Genomic DNA, 16,071 nt, shown 5'->3' on the forward strand with positions numbered 1-16,071 from the left:
GTAAATCTACACGTGATAAAAAGTTTAATGTAATTGCTATTAACACTAATTCTCAGTAATAGCTTCACTACTTCAGCTTCAGCTACCATTCCTACTTTTTATATCTATTCCAATGCTAGAGAACATTTCATGAGAGCAGCAAAGGATGCTGCCTTTAAGCCAGAGGTTTTTGTATTAGTCCCTACTCTCTTTATTTCTGAGTGCATGAAGTATTCATTCACATTTTGAGGCTATATATAATTTATTGCCAAAAAAAAAAGTTAGCATTCCTTTAAAAAGGATCCAGCTTGGAGCTTACCAAGGTAGATCTTGCATTCCTCACCCTTGTCACAGGTTATGGACATCGTAAGTTAAGAATATTTTAATTGTAGAACAAAGGGACAAAGCAAGCTGCTTTTGCCAACCATAAAGAGCACGCCTAAGAACCTAGACAAATTTATAAAGTCATGAGTCAAGGTCTATAAAAAGTGTCCCAGTGTAGACCAGTTGTCCAGGTATGCCTTTCAAACATACTTAAACAATGCATAGAGTAACTGTACTCAAACCTTTTTACCCCCCTAGGAGAATAATCTGCAAGTAGCGCAGGCCTGAGAAACTACATATTAAGAAAAGGACTTTGTTCAGGGTTCCAGTACACCTTCACAGCAGATAACCAATAAGCATCTTAAGCATTTTGCAGAATTTCATGTATTCAAGAACTGAAGCAAGCCACAGACAGTGGAAAATGAACGCATGCAATAGGCAACTCAAGAGAAACTCAAGAGCATGTGAGAGAGCATCTTTGTTCCCTACTTACGTGTTTGCAAACCATTGTTCTGTTAATAATGCTGTAATAGAAGTATCTGAAACACTATAAAAACTTCTTCATGTATCGTAAGTGGGAGATGCACATGTGGGTATATATATGCACACATACAATTTCCCTGCCACAAGGATAAGGTTAGAGAATTTGAACACAGAAAAGCCATAAATTATAGCACCGTAGATTAATGTAATGCTGTCCCCACCATAAATGTTAATCTGCAAGACTTAAGTATTAGTAAGGACAAAAATTAACACAACATACTCAAATTACTACTTTCTCAGAAAGTAAATTCACATACAACTAATATAGCATTAGGACTATATTAGTACATAAAAATATCTTCAACAAAAATATGACAAGTCAAATCTGAAAGATAAGCCAAGTTTATTTGAAACAAAGACACTGCTATTCCCAAGATTTGAAAAAAAAAAAAAAAAATTTTTTTTTTTTACTGATGTGACAAGACAGCCAATTTACAGCAGTTACATTAATTCAGGGAAATGTGGTTGTTTTACACTGCTTCAACTGACTACATGCACATTCTGCAAGATAAATTTGTTTTCCTTCCAAAAATAACAGGCAAAAACATCCTACAAAAATGTGTACACAGTTTTGAGACACATGATCAAAACACAAACCATTGTCCAAGGGCCTGAAACCTTCCCACAAGGTTAAATCCTTGGTTGCTTCAGCCAACCCTCAACGGGGGAGCTACAAGCACAACGCCGTCACCTCTGACAAAGAGCATCGGAATATTCCTTTTGGTAGACTATGAAGAAGGAAAGAAGAGTTTAAATTTACAAAAAGATAGTTTACAGAACACCTGCTAAGCACCAAAGACCAAATTCAATCATAACAAAACACCAGAAACAACTCCGACAAATGTCAGCTCAGATGCATAACTCTGTCATGCTGACGAGATCAAAAGAATCAACAGCAAGTCTCTCCACATCCTTTGGACTTTCACCACAACTTGTCTGAAACTTGCTAGATTTTAGTCCAGAAAGTAGTTATTAATACACTATTTTAACCACATTTCATAGTTTAGCTTGAAAAAAGTTTTCAGTAGAGATAAATACACTGAAGTCCTTACTTTATAAATTTCTTCATAGGTTTCTTCATCAATCTCTATTGTTGTTACAGTTTCTTCTACGTCACCCAGAATCATATTTAAGTGCTGATCATATGCCTGTAGAAATAAAGTTAATTATTTCTTCAAAAATTCAAACTCAATAAAATTACAATTTTAGCAAGACATTCAGACAATTATTTTAGCCTGATTTTGACCAAAATGTACCATTATGTCAAAACAACTTTCTCCCATCAGTCTACATTCCCAGAATTTGTCTGGGGCAAATTAAATGGCCATGAAAACTGTAACTCATACGGTGTGAGAAAAATTTAAAATAAGCACAAGCTCCACCCTACAAAAGCACATCAAGAATTACACCAGCGCATCACAGATCTGTTCTCATCTTTGTGTTCCCAAATGAGTTTGAGACTTTATTAATACATTGGGCAACTGGCTCTCTTCCACAACACTGTACTGTATTCAGGAAGAATGACAGACCTAATGAGACAGACTGGTTTTCTACAAAGAGACATATTACGCTCAGAAGAAGCACTTAAATGAAATTTGCAGAGAATCCAACAAAGTACATATCCCAGTATACCTTCACGGGCATGCCTTATAAGAAAGTTGTTTGATAATGACTGTTATTTCAGTCTAAATAGACCTTAGAGTCCTTTACAAGAAGATGTCTGCATCGTTACTTACTTTACAGACATGGAAACAGAAGTCAGAAGCAGAGGAATTAATTACATGATATCATCTAGAAGACCACAGGCAAAAAAAAAAAAAAAAAAAAGCATCTTTAAATCTCTAGAGGAGCTTTTTATAGCAGAGTACTGAACAAATTCAATTTTGCCCCTGAACATATTACACTTTTTGAAAGAAGAAAGGGTTCAACCCTTGCTACTAAGATAACCTTTAACCTACCTTCTCCAGCCACTTCTCCACATTTAATCATGAGATACAATTAATTACTTGTGCTTTTAAACTAATTGTTTGAACAATCAATAGAATGTTACAGGTAAGCTTGTATAATAAAGTGTTGCAAATAAAAAATGTTGCCCAGTGCTTGGCTGAGTAAGCATAGTAGCGTTCTGAGTTTTACTTACATGTAGTCTGCCTCTCAGTTCTCTGTCATTCCTCATTTTAACATAGATTCGCTCATCTAGACTGAGTCTGATGAGATCAAGTGGCTCTTCTACAGTATTTGTTGTTTGTTGCTAAAAAACACAATAAAGTTATTTATAAAGATGACTGTGAACTTCTAGATTCCTCAACATTTGAAAAAGAAAACAAACATGTAAGGACAGAAGCTGGCTGTTTTGAAACACTCTTTCTGTTTCCTGGTGACTCTAAGTGCAGATGATATTAATACTCTACAGATGTCCAGCAGCCTGTACAGAATTAGTTAACAGACTAGATAGTCTGTTAGTCTGGCTAGTTTGCACCAAAAAGTGCCTCATGCATACTGTCGTAAGAGATGTATTTTTTAATCTGCAAGCATTATCAGTATTAAAAGAGAAAGTCTAATTTGCACAAAGGAGCATGGTAACAGAAAGTACCATATCTGTAGCACCACACTGCTCTAGCTAAAAAAAAAACAAAACCACACCCGTTTCACGAGCCCACATCAGCCAGCTGGGTGACACAGACACCCCCAGCTGAGGCGAGCACCACACCTCAGTTCTGCCAAGCCCCAAAGCAGGTTAGAGACCCGGCCACCCTGGGGGCTGAAGTCTCTTCCTTGTGAGGAAAGCAAACTTTCAGGACCACGTCTAAGAAGCGTGAACGCATTTTTACACCCCCACACCCAGCACGCCACCCATTTCTCCCTCAGCGAGGCGCAGCCGACGGCTTCCACACCTCAGCTGCGCAGCCGAACCCCCTCGGCGGGCCGCCTCCATCTTACGCCCCCCTTCGCTCTCCTCACAGGCGCGGGGAGCAGGCGGGAGGCAGGGAAGGAGCCCAGCAAATGGCGGCGAGGCGCCAGGAAGGGCCCCGCCACCACCACGGCGCTCAGCGGCCGGGAGCCAGGGCTCGGCGAAGACCTCCCCGGTGCCTCCCGGCCGGAGGGAGCAGCTCACCTGATCCACCTCATCCGCCATCTTTCAAACACTCTCCCGCGAGCCGCTATGGCCCTTCCTCTTCCTTCTTTTCCCCGTCCCCTTCCTCTCCGCCGGGGCGGGCTGTGGGGCGGGCAGACAAGGGGGCCGGGTGTCCGCGGCCGCTGTAGCGCCATGGCGAGGAAACGCAAAGCCTCCATCCCGGTGGCGACCGCTAGCAAGAAACGCCCCGGGGCGCCGCGGGATGAGGTGAAGAAGGAGAAGGAAGAGGAGGAGGAGGAGGAAGGTGGGTGCGAGCGGGCGGCCATCGCCAGGACCTGGGGCTGCGAGGAGGGACAGGGGCCGTTGTGTGGGACTGGAGGGGGGAGAAGCTGCTTGGATAAGCAGGGGGCTTGTTTTTAACTGACCCCAGTGGTAGGACCGCAGGGATCTCTGTGTACTTGTTGTTCACTGCGTTGTGATGAGTGCGTTCCTGGAGCTGTTGTGCAGTTCTTGCTGTTTCCTACAAAACGATGATGCGCTGTTCATGTTGAGCGTTTGCTTTCTTATGTAACTAGTGGATAATTTGCTTCTAACGAAGTCTGTGGAGGTATTTTTTTCTGATTGCTACGGAGGTGAGATTTGATCCTTTGACATAGCTTCTTGTCTTCTATCTGATGCAGATGATTTTGAAGAGAAGAAGCCCAGTATAAAGAAGAGCAAACCCAAAGTTCCAGCTACGAAGAAGAAAGAAGACTCTGATCCTGGAGTTTCCAAGTCAGCAAATAAACCTTCAAAACAAAAAGGGGTAAAATTGCTAGCAAAAGAAAATAAAAAAATCACGGAAAATAAAGGAAATCACAGTAAAAAGCAAACCTGCAGGTAAGTTTACTTATTATTCATCATTAGAGTATAGAGGGGCTCTCTGTTTCTGGTTGTTGATTGTTTATATATTTTTTAGGGCCTTTTACTGCAAATATGCACGTGAGTAGATTGCTTTAGGCTAGAAGTCCAGTTTAGTTCATTTGTGCCGCACACTTTAACAGACATACTGTCTGATTGCAGAATCAGTCTTGAGGAAGACCGTCTATATGGGAAGCAAATATCTGAGCCTTTTCAAAACAATGGTTTCAATATATGATGTTATTTTATTCTATTTTTTACATAGGGTGAGGCAGGTTTTATGGAATCTAGCATGAATAGAAACATGACCCTGAGATTAGGGTTTAGGATGATGAGCAGAAACTTTTAAACATATAATTCCTCTGTGTTTTTTAGGAATCCAAATACAACATTAGTATGGTTTTGCCATAATTTCTATAGGGAATGTATCAATAAGAAGAAATGAAACTGGTCTCACTTCACTGGCCAACCAGATCCTTTGATATTAGCATAGTGAGACAGAAACGGTTCCAATCCCAGTACTCTGTGAAGGTTTGGTAAGGACAAATTATTCAATGAACAAATTCTCCAAGAACTCATTTATACAAGCTGTTAAAAAGGATGGGACCTTTTTTTTAGGTTCAAGCATCTTTTTTCCTAAACAACCTTGAAGAACTAAGATTTAAGTTTGCACTGAAAAAATGTTGCCCAATGAACCTGTGGTTATTTATGGCAAAGATTGCTTGCTTTTCTGAGACGACATCTGTGGTTTACGTGTCAAATATTCAAAACCTTTGCATCTGTTGTTACTGATGTAGAGGTCATGCTTCATATATTTCCCCATTTTAAATATTTTCTTTCTATATATTTTTTTAAATAAACAACCACCTGAACTTTGTGATGCTAAAACTATTTTGGTAATTTTAATAGTGATTCACTGAAGCCCCCTCAGAAGGAGACAAAGTTGAAGAGAGAATCTTCTGTTAAAAAGGAGATGGATGAAGACAATACTGACGACGATGATGACGATGATGAAAGTGAAGATGAATGGGAGGATGTGGAAGGTAACAATTGCATGTTTGTTCCAAGCAGTAAATATTCTTGTACACAATGGGTCTTTTTGTAATTTGATTTTTGAGCCATTTCCCATTTGGATTCAGGTAAATACATACTCTAAGTGTACAGAGTATGTTCCATGTGCCAGGTTCCATGTATGTTCTATATTAAAAGGTCATATCTCACAATACTTCTAGAATGATTCCAAAGTAGGAAAAAAACAGACAACTGACTTGAAGGTAAAGCTTTGAATTTGACAATTTTTTGGTGTTTGCTAGGGTTATGCTACCATGTATAGCACTTTCTTAGCTATTAGCATTGTCTAATACTGAGAGAAGCAAAGAATGAATTGGTCTGAAGATTCAAAACTCTTGACTTCCTTGTAAAGAAAAATGGAGATGCAATCAACTGAGCTGTTCAATGAGGTTTCTACCAACAACCTGTAAGAATCATGATGATCATAATCTTTATAATTTGCTGCTATAGATTTATGCCTTCTAAAGTGAAGTCAGTTGTGGTTTTGTTGTTGTTGTTTCTTATTTGTTGTTTTTTTTTTTTCAGTACAAGTACTCTTTGGGTGGTATCTGCTTCATTCGGCTTTCTCATGATTAAATTTGCTTGTTGCCGTCACTTGTCATTAGACTGTGCTGAGCTGATTCCTCAGTGGCAGTTGACTATCATCCCCCAGTTACTAGAAAAAGCTGAGTATACACTGTGTTACAGAAGATCCAGGAACTGATAATTACTGGGGACATTTTCTTTGTAGGTTGTTTGAACACATGAGGAGGAGTGGGTGGGTTTTTACCCATTGTCAGTCCTTCCTATGGCAAATATTCCACATTTGCGTATTTTTAGTAATGTTTTGTTTTGGTTTGGTTTTCCAGAACTCCAGGAACCTGTCACAGCTAAGTTAGAAGAAGCTGCTGTTCATTCCTCAGTGGCGCTGCCAAGCAATCCGGTTGAGATAGAGATTGAAACGCCAGAACAACGTAAGAAAAGAGAGAGAAGGTAAGAACAGGGAAGGCAGTGGAGCGCATCTCATGAATCTAGAAAGGCAGATCCATAGAAAACTACAACATCCATTTCTTCTGTAATCTTATGCAGAGAAAAAAGGAAATCTGAGTTTGAGACCTATCTTCGGAGAATGATGAAACGTTTCAGCAAGGAGGTTCGTGAGGACACGCATAAGGTATTGGTCACAAAGAAACCTGGCAGAGGAAAAAATGAATGTAAAATCTCTGAACTGGTCTGTAATGAGGAAGAAAGTAATTTTTGATCAAAATAATTTGGGGTCATGGCTAGAAGAGAAAAAATAAAAGGCTGTAGTCCAGACAGATGCTCACTGGACTTCTCTTGAACTGTAAGTTAGAAACATCCATGACTGTGTTAGTAAATTTCCAAGTGAAAAGAGATGTGAGTAGGGGGTGTGTTTCCCCATTGTGTGTATCTGTTCGTTCTATTCATGTAAACTGTCAGTCAAGCGAGCAGGAGGCACTGACAGGAACTTCAAGGCTTTTCTCTATTATGATGGTGATTAGATGACAGTCCTGTGCCCATCTTATTTGTAGTTGCCTGTCTCTGTCAAAAGGAGCAGTAGAGGTATCCTCATTTTTAACCATGGACAGTAGTTCCAGCAAAGAAAACCTTGTTTGAACTCACTATGGAAACTTTCTTCTCTCAGGTTCACCTCTTGTGTTTATTAGCGAATGGTTTCTATAGGAACAGGATCTGCAGCCAGCCAGATCTTCATGCCATTGGTCTGTCCATCATCCCCACACACTTCACAAAAGTGTCTGCAGGCCAAGTGGACATTCTCTACCTTTCCAACTTCGTGAAATGGTAAAATGCTCTCTGCTAGTCCTGCTGTCGTACAGAATGTAGAATAAGGGTTCAGGGAGAGGGGTAAATGTAATTAAAAATTTTCAGTGATTTTTAAATACAAGAGTGAGAGGCTGTTCTTTGTGAAGAAGGAAAGGATGAACTATGAAGTGTAAGAATATACTCACAATGGTAGACAATAAGTAGGTGTCTCAACATTTCAGGTTTATTGGAACCTTCACTGTCAATGATGAGCTCTCCATTGAAAAAGGAGAGCCCCTTCAGTCAACCTTGGAGAGGCGCTTTGCCATCTATGCTGCACGAGACGATGAAGAGTTGGTTCATGTAAGTGACTGGGAACTGCAGGGTTGGTTGCTGAATTTGGATGCTAGATCATTGCAAACAAGGTGGTGTTTGAGGGGTGAATTTGGAGAAAACAAGTTGGTGATTTAGTGTATTCCCTGCTTTTTTCTTTCTGTTGTATTTTTGTCTGGAGTTCTTCTGTGATTAAGTTCCTCAGTATGAACTGTGACTAAGAAAGAACTGAAAGAGCTGCTGCTTTGCAGACGTGTGGCTTGCAGCTTTGCCTTGTTGCTGATAAATTGGATGTTGTAGCTTCTGTGTCACAAAGCAGTTGTTGTGGTCTTTGCATCCCTGTTCTGTAAATAGAGATGCCACTTCCTGGGACAGGAGGTAAAGACAAAGCAAGCCTGGCTTAGGCGCTTAGAAGTCCCATGCAGGAAAGCAGGTGCTGGGTCACAGCTGTTAGCACTGAATTGTGACTGTAATGCCATTTTCTGAATAGCTGGTATTTCTGCTGGGTTCAGCTTATGGTATGTTGTTGGCCTTGGCCACATTTGGGAAGGAGAATTTAGAGTCATCTTACTCAGTTTGCCTCAAGAACAAGAGGCTGATACAGTAGATGGGACTATGGTGACTCACCACGTGCTCCAGCAGGATGGGTCATTTAGCCTCTTGGCTCTTTATCTGTGAGTTCACAGCAGTGCCTCTGTCACTGTTGTACCATAAATAAGAGCCAAAGACAACTGTGCAGTGCTTTGATACTATAGCAGCTGAGCTACCTGCATGTCTTTGTCAGTGTCTACAGTGCTGGGTAAAAGCTAGGAATGAAAATGGTTTGTGAGCTGTCAAAGAGTTTTGAGATTTTTTTCATGTACCTTAAAAAAAAGGTTAAACACGCTTTGTTTTTCCTTTTGCAGATATTTTTAATTATTCTCCGAGCATTACAACTACTGTGTCGCCTTGTGCTGTCTCTTCAGCCTGTTCCTCTCAAGGAGACAATAGCAAAGGTAATTTTCATAGCGTTTGTAGAATTCTGGAATCAGTCACTCCCCAAAAGGAGTGCAAAAGCTGTCTGGCTGTTGCAGCTTGAAGTGAATCACTTACTGCATGAACCAGGATGGTAATAGTGTTCTTCTGTCTGTCCTACAGGAGACGCAAACGCTTAAGTTTTAGATTTATCCTTTCTAAAAACAAAACCAACCAAACAAAAAACTCTTATTTTGTATGTTTAAGCACAGTATTTTTTATGTTCTCTCATTTTTCAGTTGATGAACTGAATATTTTTAAAAACTTAGACAGGAAACGCTGCTGGAGTACACCTCTCTTCATCCACCTGCCTGAAGTTTTCAAGTCCCTAAGATATGCAAATTGACCATGCCTTTGGTCTTTATTTACCTCATGCTGATCTCAGAGTTATCTTTTTTTTTTTTTTTTTTTTTTTTTTATCCCTGCTTTTTGTTAGCTATGGTAAAAGTGACCTAGCCTCTTTCTTGCAGGGAAAAGGCTCATCCAAGAGGCAGTCACTCAGCAGTACCTCTGAAGGGCGGGAAAGCTCTGGCACAACACCCAAAGCCGTGGCAAAAAAATGTCCCTGCAAAAAAGCCAAGAAGGATGAGAAATCCTCAGGGAGTGAAGAAGACAACAAGGAGCCAGAGAAACCCAGAACTGCTCGGACCAAAAGGACACACAAGTCGAAGCTGACTTCAGGCAGCCAGGAGCAGAAGGAAATTGGTAATGAGGAGAGTGGTTTAGGGGAAAAAGATGTGCCCGTCAAGCCCAAGAACGATCGCAGGAGACGAGTGGCCTCCAAAGTGTGTTACAAAGAAGAGAGTGGAAGTGATGAGGGCAGTGCTTCTGACTTTGAGGTTTCAGAGGAGGAGAGTGATCTCTCTGATGAGGATTTCGTAACTGTATCTAAAAAACAGAGAAGGTCATTGGGCTCCCAGAAATCAAAGCTAACGTCTATCAAAAGCCCCAAAACTGAGACTTCAGAATCAAAGCAATCCAAAAATTGTTCTGGAGTTGAGCCCAGACCAGCCAAAAGCATGGCTCCAGCATTGCCTCATGCACCGAGAAAGAGGAACAAAATCATTTCTAGTGATGAGGATGATGGGCAGCAACTGGTAAGGAAAGTCGTTGGCACAGACCAGTGGCTAGAGGTTTACCTTGAGCGTGAGAACAAGTGGGTGTGTGTGGACTGCGTTCATGGCAGTGTTGGTCAGCCCCAGCAGTGCTTCAGATATTCCACAAAGCCACTTTACTACATTGTGGGATTTGACAACGATGGGAGCGTCAAGGACGTGACACAAAGATATGACCCAGTGTGGATGACCACAACGAGGAAGAACCGTGTGGACCCTGAGTGGTGGGAGGACACACTGCAGCCATATAGAAGTCCCTTTGTGGAAAGAGACGAGAAGGAGGAAAAGGAGGTAAATGATGATCATTTTTTTCAGGACTTTTAATACCATGAGTTCAGTCCTTGGATTCTCATTCACGTAAAAATCATTAGTAACAGTTCCATGAGGAAGTTTCTATTGAACTTGAAATATTTATGTTTTAAGTAGAATATACAATGATACGATTCAAATAATAGTCAGATAGAGGCTGTTAAGAGAAATACAGATAGCAAAAGTATTGGACAGCTCATTCTGAAAACATACCAGCATGAGTTTCTGTACAGACTAGCATTACCCTTCTTGGAGAGAGTCTAGGATACATAGATCTGGGTGCACATCTAAGTGTATGTGTGCAACAAGAGTACTTTGGTACATTGGTTCACCTGATAAAATTCCTGGTGTTTTTTTCCTTTGATACAGACTATAATGATTACTATTTTCTTAAATGTTTAATACAAGAGAGCTGCAAAATCACTCTCTTTTGCATAATTCCTACAGTTTCAAGTTAAGCTTCAAGATCAACCTCTACCAACAGCAATTGGAGAGTACAAGAACCACCCTCTTTATGCACTAAAGAGGCATCTCTTGAAGTATCAGGCAATCTATCCTGAGTCAGCTGCTATCCTAGGGTACTGCAGGGGAGAGGCTGTCTACTCCAGGTGAGTGGAGTGTGTCTCTGTAACAAATTAAAGAGTTAATTGGTGTTAAGACCACAGTGGCATCAACAACAGTCTCAGGCCACATGCATGGATAGGGTGTGAGATTTAGCAATTCAGACAGCATTTGCATACCACTTAGATACAGCTTTTTTACCATTCCTAGCATGTGAGTAAAGGTTTGAAAGTCTCTAATAGAAATGTTTTCTTCGGACCTTTTAAGAGATTGTGTACACACGCTCCACTCCAAGGACACTTGGCTAAAGCAGGCTCGAGTAGTGAGGATTGGAGAAGTACCTTACAAGGTAAGAGAGTTTGGCTTCCTCCTGCGCAATGTCTGCCCTCTGAAGTTGAAGTTTTGTTTTGGTTTGGTTTATTTTGTTTTTGTCTTCTTTCTGTTGGCAGATGTAGATTTCCTACTTGCTTGCATGTTGTAGCAGCACCACGCATCTGTCCACTTACTGGGCATACAATCTACCCAAATCCCAGCTGTCTGTTCTTCCCACTCCAAGGGTGTCTAGCAGAACTGCACCCTTTTCATCCTCTTCCATTTAAACTTGGGAATCTAGCTCCCTGTACCATACAGGAGCCATGAGTTATCATTATAAGCAGTAGATACTGAAGACAGGAAATAGGCATTTCTTTCTGATGCCTCTTTTGTCCCAGGAAAGTCTGAAATCACTGGCAGCTTGTTTTTGTGGTGTTACAAGTTTGATCTCTGTCTTTGCACAGATGGTGAAGGGATATTCCAACCAGGCAAGGAAGGCACGCCTTGCAGAGCCTGCAAACCGGGACAAAGAGGATCTGGCACTGTTTGGTCGCTGGCAAACAGAGGAGTACCAGCCACCTATAGCAGTGGATGGAAAGGTAGCCAGGAGGGCAGTGTTGGTGTTAAAAGAATTGTTTTGTATGAAGCTGTGGGCTTTATTTTTCCCGAAGTTATATGTGAGTTGTAAGGTGAGATCAGTCAGTAACATCTGAACTGAGGTTTAGTGTTCTGAGGTAACTGTACCCAAGAGAGAAATGGTGAAAGTTTTATTGAGGCCTTTCGTTCCTGAGTCCAAGTAATGCTGAGTAATGAAAGGCAGCTGACTTTCTAATTCAGCTGATCCAACTTACCTACCCCATCTTTGTTTTGCTAATTCTGTGCATTACAGCCAGAGTAACAAGGCCTGGTTGGAGAACATAACTAGGAGATAACCATGCAGCTAAAATATAGACTTGAGCTTTTTCATGTGAATATGATATGTGAATATGAATATGGTACTATGAATGTAGAAGGCCAGAAATAGAGGAGAGACCTTGAATTGCAGCGGGGATTTTCACCTCTCTCCAGAGGGCAGGAGTGTCATTTCTCTTTAATTCTGCAATAACAGGTTCCTCGGAATGAGTATGGAAACGTCTATCTCTTCTTGCCATCCATGTTACCCGTTGGCTGTGTGCAGCTCAGACTCCCCAACCTGAACAGATTGGCACGGAAGCTGGACATTGACTGTGCTCAAGCAATCACAGGATTTGATTTTCATGGTGGCTACTCGCACCCAGTGTACGTAAAGGTGCTTTGCTGCAGCTGAGGGATTTCGATTTTCTGCAGAAGCAGTATCCCCTGTGCTAAGGAGGACATGTCCTCCTCTTTTGTGCTAGCTGTGGTAGTAGAGTTAATGTCCCTGGCAAGCAGAAGTGACTTTATATGCTTAAAGGGTCTGCACTTGTGTGCGGAGGATAGCTGACGAATTACACACACAGATCCTATGAGACAGCTTAGTCAGTTCTGTCAGTATTCATCAACTTTTAGTTTGGCTGGGTCAGCAGGCATTTGCTCCCTTTTTTTTTTTTCTTCTAGTAGCTGACAGAGGATTCTGTTCTCCTTCCTAGTACTGATGGCTACGTTGTTTGTGAAGAATATAAAGAGGTGCTCATTGCTGCCTGGGAGAATGAACAAGCAGAAATAGAAAAGAAGGAGAAGGAGGTGAGAACTATTTTTGCAGCCTCCTTACTGTTAAATTTAATTTAAGCTGTGGACAATAAAAGGTCGGCTACGTAAGCAGTGGACACAGCTCTATGATGGTAAGAGGCTAATGGCATCCCCCAAATGCCTTATTTGGGGCTTGCTGTCTGTACTGCAATGGGAAGCAATACAAGGGTGTAGTTTTATCTGAAATAGTGCAATCTTTGGAACAGTTTTCCATGGCTCCTGGGAAATGTGAAGAATACATGTATGAGGTTAAACTTTTTGAAGAGGCTCCAGTGTATTTTACACAGTGAGTGCACATATCAGAAAGTGACAGTAATTAATACACTTAGCAGATAAGCGGACACCAGTACATCATACTCCTAAGAATCCTACCAGCCTATAATCTTTTAATGTGATGCATTTAAGTTGGTGGTTTGTGTGTGTTTTTTTTTTTTTAACTGCCACTTAAAGTCTTCAAACTTATATTTTCTGTCAATGTAAACACATTGGAACTTGAAATAGTGTTTCTTTTTCTTTTCAATGTTAATACCACACAGAAGCGTGAGAAGAGAGCTCTGGGGAATTGGAAGTTGCTGACAAAAGGACTTCTTATCAGAGAGAGACTGAAGCAACGCTATTCCATCAAGGTATTCTGCATTTCTGCTATATTCTTTTTCAGGAAGATATTTCTCTACGGAGAGATTTTCTTCCAGTATTTCCAATGTGTTATTTTTCCAGCAGTAGAGTGTAGAACTTCAGAATGTAATCGCTCAAAAATCTTTCTCTTTCCTGTTAATATTTGACTAACAACTAGTTAAAAAAAAATCTACGCCAAAAATCCAACAGTCATGAAACAGCCATGAAAGATTAAGTATTATTTTACAAGAGACTACTGTTTAACAAAGCACTTTTATTTTTATATTACTCTTCTGTTTTGATATACCCCTTTCCTAAATTTCTTCCTCTAAGCCAAGTATGTAGCTATTAGAATGTCAGTGGGCTGCTCTTTTGTATGAACTCAGATATTAGTTCTTAATCCTTTCCCTGTTGCGAAAGGTGAAAAGCATGATCTTTTTAAAGATGGTTAATTTTTATTCTTCTGTGACCTAAAACACCTGCTTGAGTTGGAAGAATGCTTGACGTTCAGAAATAGAAACACACTGCTTTGGGTGAGAAGCCCAGACAAGAACAGCCAACTTTTGTAATGTCATTGAGAGCTACTGTGACAGAAAATGAACCTTTTTAGTTACAAGTGATTCCTAGAGCTTCCTTTTCCATTTTCATGGCCTTTTTTTTTTTGTCCAGACTGAGCCATCTGCACCTGAGACAGAGAAAGGAGCTGGATTCTCCTCTGATGAAGAAGGAGGTCCAAGTTCAGGAACTGCAGGACGGGATGTGGCAATTTCTTGGCCCCAAAATCGCCAGGTAGAGAAGCAGAAGGAAGAGCAGACAACCAAAAAGAGCAAGCGAGAAAAAAAGGGAGAGGCAGCACAGTTGTTTCCTTTTGAGAAACTGTGATCAAAACAAGCATTTCTTTACCATTTCCAGATGCAAGAACATAACTGTCACATCAAATGTATCCTATGCCAGTTCTATGCTTCTTCTGTGCACTTGTGTTTCTGGGCTATCAGGGACCAACCTAATTCTGCATCAGGAATGTCTTTTGCTGTTGTGGATGATTAAGTTCATCCCTTTATCCTTGAACCTAGGAGAAGCAGATGCAGAGTTGGACCTTCTAAGATCTCTAAATGAAGTTGGTCTCTTTTTGTTCTCTTTTGTAAATATCACTTAGCATCACTTAGAATAAATCCATTTTCTGAGGCGTTTCATTAGCACTGTCTCTTCCCATTTTTCTCCTTTCCATTTTTCCTACTTGTCCAGAACTAAAGCATACAGCTGCTGTTTAACAGTCTATGGTGAGCTGGCCAAGACACTGCTAATGTCCTCTTCAGTACTTTCAGTTCATACTTTATCCAAATCAGTAGTGAGGTAGAGTTCTAGTCTCATTGTCTCATCATCACAGAGGGGGAAATACTTCCTCTAAGGTGTAATGAAACATGCAATCAAGATTTAGAGGAATCCAAAAATTTACTTTCTGAAGAACACATGTGCCTTTTGTGAAAACTCAGCTTTGGCTTTTTAGCCTATGGTCTTCAGCCTTCCTTTACTTTCAGAAATCTTGTGCATTAGAAGGAAGAAGCCCTGTCCTTGTTTCAAACGTAAGGTTAGATGTGTCATCTTAAGTCATTTAAAATGTATACGTGTTTCAGTTTTGTTTTATCAAGACTGTTTGGTATTGTTCTGGAAAAAAAATGTGTAAATCTGGCAGTGTTGTCAGAAAAGAAATTCAGTGAAACCAGGGAGGTTTTTTAAAATGTTATCTAGTACTTAAGCTCTTAAAAACCATTGAGAGGAATGTTAAATCTATACAAGCTTTTCCTGCAGTTTAGAAACAGAAACACTGATCTGTCTTTTGCAGTATCTTTAAAACCAAATTAAACTGACAGTCTATATTTTTAAAGAGAGAAATATGGTCTACTTATTGCTGGATGCTGTTACAGAGGAAGACTTCAAAATGCAAGAAAATGTTTTTCCTTTAATTATGTTTCTAAAAAATCTATTTTTGTACTGTATTTGTAGAATAAAATAAAGTATTAAAACAGACTAATGCTGTCTTTTATTCCTCTCTTCTGGCAGCAGCTGTTTTACCTGAAAGGATTCTTACGTGAGACAAAAAGCATTGTTAAGAGAGCTATTTCTAAACATCACACATCAGGTCCCAGGATATTGCAGAACTGCAATACTCATTCTGAGTTTTAGTTTTTGCTACTGAGTTCTAAAACAAACAAAAACATGAGTTGTAGGTTTGGTGAGTAGGTATAACCTGTACATAAGACTTCATGAAAAAGTCTCTGTCTTGCATTAAGTATTAACACTGCAGTGGACTCAAGCCGATAGTGTGTTTTGCGTTAATCATTGTGTGGGTATGGAGGAAGGTACACCCTGAGACAAGTGCTTTGAATGCAAGGATTGAAGTCTAGCTCCACCTGGCATTAGTAATTTTTCATCTGCTTAAACTGAGAG

The 16,071-nt window shown here is 40.4% G+C and overlaps 2 protein-coding genes across 3 annotated transcripts; one reads left to right on the forward strand and one right to left on the reverse strand.

The window, feature by feature from the left end:
• Window positions 1-1,170: 1,170 nt before the first annotated feature.
• LSM3 (LSM3 homolog, U6 small nuclear RNA and mRNA degradation associated) lies at window positions 1,171-4,033 on the reverse strand. The gene is made up of 4 exons (XM_084530737.1): window positions 3,962-4,033; window positions 2,987-3,097; window positions 1,899-1,994; window positions 1,171-1,574 (listed from the first exon to the last, which is right to left on the reverse strand). Exons 1-4 carry the CDS (start codon window positions 3,980-3,982, stop codon window positions 1,494-1,496), a joined length of 309 nt encoding a protein of 102 aa, XP_084386863.1. The 5' UTR covers window positions 3,983-4,033; the 3' UTR covers window positions 1,171-1,493.
• Window position 4,034: 1 nt separating this feature from the next.
• On the forward strand, window positions 4,035-15,651 carry XPC (XPC complex subunit, DNA damage recognition and repair factor). 2 transcript variants are annotated; one of them, XM_084530735.1, is made up of 16 exons: window positions 4,038-4,226; window positions 4,603-4,801; window positions 5,732-5,865; window positions 6,742-6,865; window positions 6,962-7,046; window positions 7,539-7,696; window positions 7,900-8,020; window positions 8,896-8,985; window positions 9,475-10,410; window positions 10,876-11,036; window positions 11,257-11,338; window positions 11,766-11,900; window positions 12,410-12,579; window positions 12,909-13,002; window positions 13,545-13,634; window positions 14,293-15,651. In XM_084530735.1, exons 1-16 carry the CDS (start codon window positions 4,115-4,117, stop codon window positions 14,503-14,505), a joined length of 2,904 nt encoding a protein of 967 aa, XP_084386861.1. In that variant the 5' UTR covers window positions 4,038-4,114; the 3' UTR covers window positions 14,506-15,651. The 2 variants fall into 2 exon arrangements, with proteins under 2 accessions (XP_084386862.1, XP_084386861.1); XM_084530736.1 differs by lacking the exons at window positions 13,545-13,634; window positions 14,293-15,651 and having other exon boundaries at window positions 4,035-4,226; window positions 12,877-12,992.
• The last annotated feature ends 420 nt before the right edge of the window (window positions 15,652-16,071 follow it).

The sequence above is a fragment of the Aythya ferina genome, assembly GCF_964211825.1.
Source record: "Aythya ferina genome assembly, chromosome: 10".
In the NCBI taxonomy this organism is placed as follows: Eukaryota; Metazoa; Chordata; class Aves; order Anseriformes; family Anatidae; genus Aythya; species Aythya ferina.

What these genes read in the sequence shown, in the direction of transcription:
- XPC (XM_084530735.1), top strand. Translation starts at nt 4,115, where the DNA reads ATGGCGAGGAAACGCAAAGCCTCCATCCCGGTGGCGACCGCTAGCAAG. An exon ending in ACGATGAAGAGTTGGTTCAT is followed by an intron (nt 8,021 to 8,895) that starts GTAAGTGACTGG and finishes TTCCTTTTGCAG; the next exon opens with ATATTTTTAATTATTCTCCG. An exon ending in TCAAGGAGACAATAGCAAAG is followed by an intron (nt 8,986 to 9,474) that starts GTAATTTTCATA and finishes TCTTTCTTGCAG; the next exon opens with GGAAAAGGCTCATCCAAGAG.
- LSM3 (XM_084530737.1), bottom strand. Translation starts at nt 3,982, where the DNA reads ATGGCGGATGAGGTGGATCAG. An exon ending in TGGCGGATGAGGTGGATCAG is followed by an intron (nt 3,098 to 3,961) that starts GTGAGCTGCTCC and finishes TGTGTTTTTTAG; the next exon opens with CAACAAACAACAAATACTGT. An exon ending in CCTATGAAGAAATTTATAAA is followed by an intron (nt 1,575 to 1,898) that starts GTAAGGACTTCA and finishes CCTTCTTCATAG; the next exon opens with TCTACCAAAAGGAATATTCC.